The sequence below is a fragment of the Poecilia reticulata genome, linkage group LG5 (genome assembly GCF_000633615.1).
Source record: "Poecilia reticulata strain Guanapo linkage group LG5, Guppy_female_1.0+MT, whole genome shotgun sequence".
Lineage (NCBI taxonomy): Eukaryota > Metazoa > Chordata > Actinopteri > Cyprinodontiformes > Poeciliidae > Poecilia > Poecilia reticulata.
Window position 1 is genome coordinate 22401015 of NC_024335.1, and position 8987 is coordinate 22410001.

General features: G+C 38.6%; 2 protein-coding genes across 2 annotated transcripts; one reads left to right on the forward strand and one right to left on the reverse strand.

The window, feature by feature from the left end:
- Window positions 1-458: 458 nt before the first annotated feature.
- On the reverse strand, window positions 459-2938 carry mrpl20 (mitochondrial ribosomal protein L20). Its single transcript, XM_008409773.2, has 4 exons — window positions 2706-2938; window positions 2422-2532; window positions 1312-1389; window positions 459-1218 (listed from the first exon to the last, which is right to left on the reverse strand). The coding sequence occupies exons 1-4, from the start codon at window positions 2790-2792 to the stop codon at window positions 1048-1050; spliced, it is 447 nt and encodes a 148-aa protein (XP_008407995.1). The 5' UTR covers window positions 2793-2938; the 3' UTR covers window positions 459-1047.
- A 265-nt stretch (window positions 2939-3203) lies between these two features.
- sdhb (succinate dehydrogenase complex, subunit B, iron sulfur (Ip)) lies at window positions 3204-7168 on the forward strand. Its single transcript, XM_008409772.2, has 8 exons — window positions 3204-3333; window positions 4093-4226; window positions 4784-4869; window positions 4979-5115; window positions 5696-5812; window positions 5897-5998; window positions 6075-6197; window positions 6671-7168. Exons 1-8 carry the CDS (start codon window positions 3262-3264, stop codon window positions 6749-6751), a joined length of 852 nt encoding a protein of 283 aa, XP_008407994.1. The 5' UTR covers window positions 3204-3261; the 3' UTR covers window positions 6752-7168.
- The last annotated feature ends 1819 nt before the right edge of the window (window positions 7169-8987 follow it).

An 8987-nucleotide genomic window follows, 5' to 3' on the forward strand; every position in this document is an offset into this window, starting at 1 on the left:
CTACAAAATACTACAGAAACAATAGAAAAAATTATTTTGTGTGCACTGTTTTCTAATTAAGTATACAAAATATATAACTTGAGAGCAAATCACAGAAAAATCTTACTTATGGTAAAGTTGTGAAACCACAATAATAAAAAAGTTATTCAGGAGTGAATGTGGAACTGACGTATCAATTAGAGACCTATACTGACTTGGTATCGATATCTATATTTTAGATCGATCTGCCCCACCTCTAGTTTACGTCTTAATGTCAAAACTTTTGTTTTACACATTCAAGGCAATGGGTGGAAGCTTAAAATGATCAATATTCTTACGGTAAATTCAATATTTAGACTATTCCAGTTTGACTCCACTTACTGACACACAAAGGTTTTTCTTGTAGTTCTGAATTTGTGCATTTTAAAAATGTGCACAAAATATTATAAGCCAATCTTAATTTAAAATAAGCAGCTTAATCTCGTTATATAAAAGAAATGTTTAATGAATAAAACATTTGGACATTCTCACCACAAGAAATAATATATACACTGAAACAAAAATAATTAAATCAGAAGTTGCAGGTTGCAAATTCAAACCCAGTCTTGCAAGAGTGAACATATTATCCATTAGAGATGTGTTTTGGGCACTTTTTTTGCTATATTGTTGTAAAGATTTTCTTAAGTAAACATCTCCATGTGTTGGGACCCCAGCACTGAGACTCCCATGTTAACTTTGCTTCAAGAACAAACTTTTTTACTTCATCCAGTGACAAACATCAGAGTTCTTCAGGAATCCAAGGCAGATTATCAACAAGACAGACATATGACTGACACACACACACACACACACACACACACACACACACACACACACACACACACACACACACACACACACACACACACACACACACGTCTGACTTTATCTTTCTGATGAAGCAGCACATGAGGAAATATCTAATTTTTAAGATATCTTATATGAAAAGTATACTAATGAAATGACAAAAGTGAATTTGATGTCTCTGAACAACACAGCTCCTTGAATCCATGACTGTAGTGAGTCTTTTTACTGCAGCATAACTCTGGAGAGGACACCTGGAGGCTCTTTGCCGTCTCCCAGCGCCGCTCGGAAACCTTCCTGCTGCCGAGCTCGAGCCAGCTTCGCCAGCGACAGGAAGGTCCGAGGCTCCGTGATGGCAATGTCACTGATCACACGACGGTTAAGCTGAACGCTGCACTGTACGGAGGAAGAAGAAGGAAAGAAGCATGAAGAGCTGGAAGCAGGAACACTACAGTGGTTGGAGCTGGGTGGAGACACGATTCGACAAACCTTGTTGAGGTTGTGCATGAGGATAGGATACTTCATGTTGTGCTCTCGTGTTGCTGCTGCAATGCGTGTGATCCACAGCTGAAAGCAACACAAAGGGAATACATTGATATAGTATGTGCACAAAGCTGTAGTAAACACAGAAAATTTTAAATAACCATAAAATATCACTATATTTAGGAGGATTTAGAGTTAGAAAGACCACTTAAAGAAAAACAAACTTTGATTTGTTGTATATTTAAGTTGACAGGATCACAAGTGCAAGACTCGAGCTGATAGACTTCCATTGAAACCAATTACACCAGATGATGAGCAACTTTTGACAGATTTACAAGTAGAATCTGAATCATTTGAGTTGTGGGGAGTTCAACTTTACGTATCTGCTTTCTGTTAATATCCTTATTTGGGTTTATTTTTCCATCAGGCTGTCATATTCTGCTCGTATCACCTCAGATGGTTGAGTTTTGCTGCTGCAGAGACTCTGGATGCTGCATGAACTCATTCTACTTCAGCAAATCTAAACAATTTCTCATTTCTGACTATGAAGCAATGACATTATTCCCCTCGTTTGTTTCTTCCGGTGTTGACTAGAATGACAGTGAGGGTACAGACTACAGTGTAGCTGCATTACAAGGCTTGTTACAAATTTGTCTGTCTGGTGGTGGAAGTTAAGCTGTGGCAGCAAAAAATATATTTGATCATTTAAAGTCATCTTAAAGGACTACGTTCACAAGACTATATTATTTTTATAATATATAAAGTCATTGCTGGATATGTCAGAAAGAAATATGTTCATCCCAGGAGAAAAAATAAATACAAATCAGCATACTGATTGGTTGCATTTTGCCAATCAGAGCGTGATGTCACCAAAAGGATGTGAGAACTGAGGTTAGCTTTGGGAAGGTCATTTACAAAATGAAAACATTTACAAAAACATAAAAAGATAAACAAAATATGTAGTTCTGTGTGTGACAAACTATATCTACAGCCAATTGATTTCATAGAAAACTTTGCATGGCAGCTTTAAATTTCAGATTTGACCTTGGGTTGCATATAAGCCAGTATATCGATGTTATGTTTTTTAAACAGAGGGTTGTGTTGTTTGGCTCTCACCGTCCTCATGTTGCGCTTCTTAAGCTTTCGACCTTTAGTGGCATAGACGAAAGCCCTCCTGACGGCCAGCACGGCCAGTTTGTAGCAGCGGTTCTTCCTCCCTCTGAAGTGCTGGTGGACAAACAGCGAGAAAGGCATTTATCTCAAGCACAATGATCAATAAGAACAGTTAACGGACAGTAAATCTGCATGCTTTTATACATAATTAATGAAAGAACTGAAGATTTTAGGGGTTTTTTTATGAACTATAGGATCATCGCTCCAGGAAATAAACTGAGCCTCACCCGCGCATGTTTAAGCAGTTCCTGTACTTTCCAGAACCTGTCGGGTCCACGGTTGCGGATCCAGCAAGATAACGTTAGAAATACCATTATACTTTCCCGTCAGCTCGGCCCAGTTCGTCCTCTTTTGTTAGGAAACAAAACAACTGTCTGAAATGACCTTAACTTCTCACCACCTGGGCACAGACTGTTAAGCGAGTTCAATTATCAGACGCAGCATTATGACTGGGTCACGCTGGAAGAGGTACGTTTGTTTTCCTAACAGCTGAAGCAGAGGAAGGAGAGTCAGTGAAGATTTCAAATTAAAGCGTTCCGATAATGATTCATTTATTTTAAAATGATATGAACACGGAATAAAAACTAAAAAAGAATCTAACAAAGATAACGTTAAATAATGGTAATTAAATATGTTCTTGTGAAACAAGCGACAAGGCTGAACTGAAATCGGGACAAAACGGCCAACAAAACCAGCGCCCCATCAAAGGCTTCTGGCGCAGCCGCAGTGGAAGCTGCTTAGCAGCCAGTGGAGGTCAGAGAAGAGAAACTTGGATCCGTAAAAATGTCTGTTGCTACCTTTACGTCCTTGAGCCGCTGCAGTGTTTCGGCTTTCCGCTCTCCTGCCGGACTGCTGGTAAGCTGTCAACCGGTGGATGAAACATACTTTCAGTCATCATTGTCGGAAGCCATCACTTTGTTTAGCTAATTTAGAGCTGAAGCACCACCGCTTTTCCAACTGCTAAGGCTCCGTCTATGTTCTGGTTTCTAGTTTACAAACTGTTTGGTTTAGCTGTTAGATACAGATATGTTGTAGCATGGATATCTTTTATAAATCAGATGATGACGATCTAACTTCTAAAGACATCTCAAAGAGTGTTAAGAAATAAGACAGACACTTTTACGCATTTTTAGCCTGTTAGCTTTTGGGTAATAAAGCTTCGTCACAATAAACCATACAATTTTTCATATTAAGGTAGCCATTTTGATTAATATATATAGCGCTAAATAGTAATAATATAGAACAAATGTAAGTTCAATGCATTTTAAAACACAACTCCATATCTTGAAAATGTAGTCAAATCAATATAATACAGTATAATCATTTAGACCAAAATTAAGTTACAATTTCTATTTCACTCCTAGTTGAATCATCCATTAGAATTCAGTTTATGAAGGAGAAGTGGTAGAAAGCTGACTTTGCAGTAAGGATGTGGTGACAGTGGGAAGGAACAACTAGTTGTTTAGAAGAGGAAAAATCTTAACGCATACAAGCTAAGTAATGCTCTCTGGAATGACAAAGAGAATACAAATAACTAGTAGTAGCTCCTTCATGGATTTGTTCAGGAAGGAAAACATGTTTTAAAATGATTTCTCTTTGTGTGCTTGTGTCCAGGCAGTGCGGTATGCCCAGACAGCTGCAGCCGCAGCTGTTCAGCCCAGAATAAAGAAGTTCCAGGTGTACAGATGGGACCCAGACACACCTGGAGACAAACCCCGCATGCAGACGTATGAGATCGACCTCAACACGTAAGGCTGTCAGCGTTTTCCTCTGATCTAAGGAAACCTAGTGGATTGCACTGTATGGGGGGGCTATGATTATTTATAGATGCAAATATGAACAGACTGGTAATTCTTCAAAACAAAGTAGTTTTGATGGGAATACTGCAACACCCCCCCAAAATTAAGGTATTCGATAGCCGGAACTGGACCGCTCCAGTGATACCCGTCTCATCTAAACAGTTCTAATAGAACATTTTGCAGCATTTAATATGCAAGTTTTAAACATTTTCCTTTTAAAATTTCTCTGCATTTCCCACAGAATTTTAATATTAACTCAGAACTCTTGATGATCTTCAATTTTATCATTTTTGTCTGGTTTAAACTGTTGAAAATATTTATTTTATCTAAGAATATCACCTGAGCAGCTTATTTATTGATTAACACAATCCTCAGCTTGTTTTTAGTCTTCCTCTTTTACTTTTTAAACTAATAGTATTTCATTGACTCTCATCTCTTTGTTGTCAAGGTGGTAGCAATGAAAACGGCCCAGTTTTCTGACTTTGAGTTTGCATTTCTTTACCCAGATGCGGGCCGATGGTCCTTGATGCCCTCATCAAAATAAAAAATGAGATGGATTCGACTCTGACCTTCCGCCGTTCATGTAGAGAAGGTAAAACATAAGTTGTCTCAGAAAAATCCCTTTATTGCATCGTTTTTATCTTTGGAATATGTCATAAATAAATTTGAATCCCTTTTTATCATTTATTTTGTTTTATCAGGTATTTGTGGATCCTGTGCGATGAACATAAACGGAGGAAACACGCTCGCCTGTCTCAACAAGATTGACACCAACCTCAGCAAGCCAACCAAGATTTACCCACTTCCACACATGTATGTGGTCAAGGACCTGGTGCCTGTGAGTAAAACGTCCTGCACTTTGAAACCCATCAACTATAACACGTTTATTATACGGTAGGCAAGTCACTGAAACAAATTTTACTGGACAATAAATTTTCAGAGAAGTTATTGTGATAAACGATAATATTGTTGTCTTAAAATTGTTTCAAGTAAACTAATGGTTGAGCCATAACGATGGAAGAGCACATTCTCAAATATCAATATTTAAATTCTAACGAACATTCAACACTGACCCTGGAAGAAATATACAAAATTAACTCAAAATATCTCAGAAACAACAAATAAAATAATTTATGAAGTCTCTGTAAACAAAAAAAAAGTAGCAGCTTGTTGAAACTAAAGCCTCAGACTGAAAACTTTATCATCCAGTTTTTGGTAGAAAGAGAGAAAAGAAAGAATGTTAAATCATACAAAATGGAAATGATTGAGCTCAGCTTAATTTATCATGCAATCATGAATATTTTGATTGGTTTTTACTGACACGGTTACATGGCGTAAGTTGCATAAACTGGACTTATTCAGAAACTTTTTTGCGCCATCATCTGAGGTTTTACCGAACCTTTCCGTTCTGCTTGCAGGACATGAGTAACTTCTACGCCCAGTACAAGTCCATCGAGCCGTACCTGAAGAAGAGGGACGACTCAAAGGAGGGGAAGGAGCAGTACCTGCAGTCTATGGAGGACAGACAGAAGCTGGTGAAGCTCCAACGTCCCTTCAGGAAAACAGGGAGGGTTTCCAGGGCTGGCAGGGATCTGAATCTGTCTGTCTGCTGTGTGTAGGACGGCCTGTATGAATGCATCCTGTGCGCTTGCTGCAGCACCAGCTGTCCCAGCTACTGGTGGAACGGAGACAAATACCTCGGGCCGGCTGTCCTCATGCAGGTATGCGTCCCAGGTGTGGATTATTATAGTCTCAGGAAGCTCATATAACCGAGTCGTGTGTGTCGTTCGGTCCCAGGCGTACCGCTGGATGATCGACTCACGAGACGAGTTCACAGAGGAGCGTCTGTCCAAGCTGCAGGATCCGTTCTCCCTCTACCGCTGCCACACCATCATGAACTGCACCAAGACCTGCCCAAAGGTGAGGCTGCGTCTATGCTGCCATGCATTTATTAAATCAAGTTATTGGTCTGTTTCATGTTCAAAACACATTGTGAAGCTTAAAATATTTAGTCAGTTTAATATTTTTTCTATTTACGATCAAATATGCAAGTGAGAATTGTATAATAATAATAACCAAGAAGTAAAATTACAGACTATTTAGTGCGAGGAAAAACCTGATTTTAGAAAAATATTTAATTACAATACTGTTGCTGAAAGTTACATCAGTTATAGTTAAACTAACATTTTTCTTCCTCCTTTTTTATCATTACACAGAAATCTCACCACACTCAGCTTTACTGTCTCAGACCGTGAAAATGCACAAGTCATTTAGAGTCCATTCAACTGGTTAAATAAACAATCAGTATTATTAACTATTGTGTGAATGAAAGATATTTGAAATATAGGGTTAGGGTTATAATTGACGGATGTTCCCTCTGTTTTCGTTGGCAGGGCCTGAACCCAGGAAAAGCCATCGCTGAGATCAAGAAGATGATGGCCACATACAAGGAGAAGAAAGCAGCAGCCGTTTGAAACCTCTGCTCCCGTTTTCTACAACTTGATTGATAAATTATTGATTATAAAATGCTCTCTGAAGTCTGACAGGCCTGAACACCAGTCATCTCAAACACCACGTGATGTGTGTGTGTGTGGCTGGAGGACTTGGTGTGACACAAACGCACAAGTACAGTATGAATGCTGGAGAGCGTGTGTGTCCGAGTCTTAGCAGATGATTTTATCTCCAACTCTACTGTGTGGATGTTTGTGTACATGGGAAACACTTTGCTTCACATTAAAGTGGAAAGACCAGTGCTTTTTCTTATGTTTAGCCAAACTCCTTAGTTTTCTCCTTCTATATTTTGCACTTGTATGAAGACGAACAGTACATATGTTCCCTCCTTGCCTACAGCACTCTTTGTTTTTGAATGAAAATAAATACTTTAAGTGGTAGCAACTTGTTTTTGTGTGTGTTCTGTTAGACTGAAATCATCTTCAGATAAACATTAGTTGAAGGGAAAAAAATAAATGTTGTAACTCATACTAATTTAAATTCTTCAATTTCAAATTTAAATTTTTTAACTTCCATTTGCGACTCAACTGCTATAAAAACAGACCAAACCACCCAGACAGTTTGGAGTCTGGAAAACGAGCCGTTAGGTCACAATGAACGGGCACTCCGCCGTTACCTAGCAACCGCAGCAGAGCCCAGCCCGTCACCTAGCAACCCCAATTGAGCTCCAAAACGTTTGGCCAGCTGGTTTTAGCGCTTTTACAAGGACTGATGGAAAAGACGAGTGTTTTGCTGTTGACTTACCTTTAAGAAACCGCTGGAAGCATTATTGTTGGTTGGGCACGAGGCTCTACTTTAAAAAAAATGTACGGTTGTATAATTGAGCAACTGTTTGCAGGTATTTTAACGGGTGAGTATAAATCTTGAGTTTGGGGGCGTGGCCAGCAGCAGTTTGATTGGATTTAAAGTGACAAGAGTCCCTAAAACAGCTCAATATTTTAAGAACTCAAAATAGACAGAACTTGGCAAAAAAAGACAAAAAAGTAACATGTTTTGTGTTGCTCATAACCCTGTCCTAACCTGTTTAAGAAAGAGCAATAAGTCACATTTAAGAGATGAGGCGGCCATCCTGGATGAAACAAACTTCATAACTGGTTATCTCAAAGGTTCTCTGTATGTTTTCCAAGTAATGTTGATAAGAAAATCAAAACAATGTGATTAAATTTGGTGTAAATTGTTTACAGATTAGACACAGTGGGTAACAGATATATTGCGTTTTTCTCTTTTTGCCTCTGTATGGTAAGGATTCGTTTATGAAATCACCACAAGTGGTTAATTGAATAAAGTGCTCAGTGCAACATATTAATTCTGGTAAAGTATATTTACCTTAAGAAAAATTTGTAAAGATTTGTGTTGAATTATTCTGCAGCACAAGTTTCCCTGGTAGGACGAATTTTACTGATGAATTCTAAGCTTTAAGGATCAGCTCACTTCTCCTAACATGTTTCCAAGAAAACAAGCTAAATGTTAAAAGGAAATAGTTACAAATGTAAATTAATTATTTATCCCTTAATCCCAGTGGAGCATTGCTAACACTAGTATTCAGCAATGTTCTTTTTATTTCTGTCCTCTGACAGTGCTACACCTAAACACTTTAGTTACCATATTTGTTTTTTGGAGGGTTTTTTTAGGGGTGAGTGGGGAAAGCTGTTTGATCTTTTTTTTTTTTTAAGTGTAGCTACCACATGGGGGCGCTGCAGTCCCAGCAGGCCTCAGCCTCAATAATACTCCCCAACTTTAGGAACGAAACCACTTAAACTAAATAGTTCCTAATCAGATAAAGTTCCCAAACTGCTCCCACAATCTTTAAAGAACAGAATCTGAGTGGAGCAGATGTCATAGTGTATAATGATGCACAGATTTACCGGAATCACCCGATGATATTCATTTTTTAATGCATGGGTATCGAGCCGATAAGTAGAGCTGATATTGGTGCATCCATAATCACTTTTATTGTTTAGTCACCAGTGCTAGGATAACAGGTCAGCAGATGGATACGACATGCTTCAGAGTCAAAATAAAACTAATTTCAACTAACATGGCTGCTGAACTTTCCACTGGTCCTCTTTGGGGCTTCGACTCGGTAGATTCATCTGTGGCTCCAGAAGCTTTGCCTCAAGCTGCAAATTCCCCCTTCAATTGAAATTTGCTTCAATCAAAATGTTTTCCTTCCACTATATTTTCCAACAAGTTGCTTTG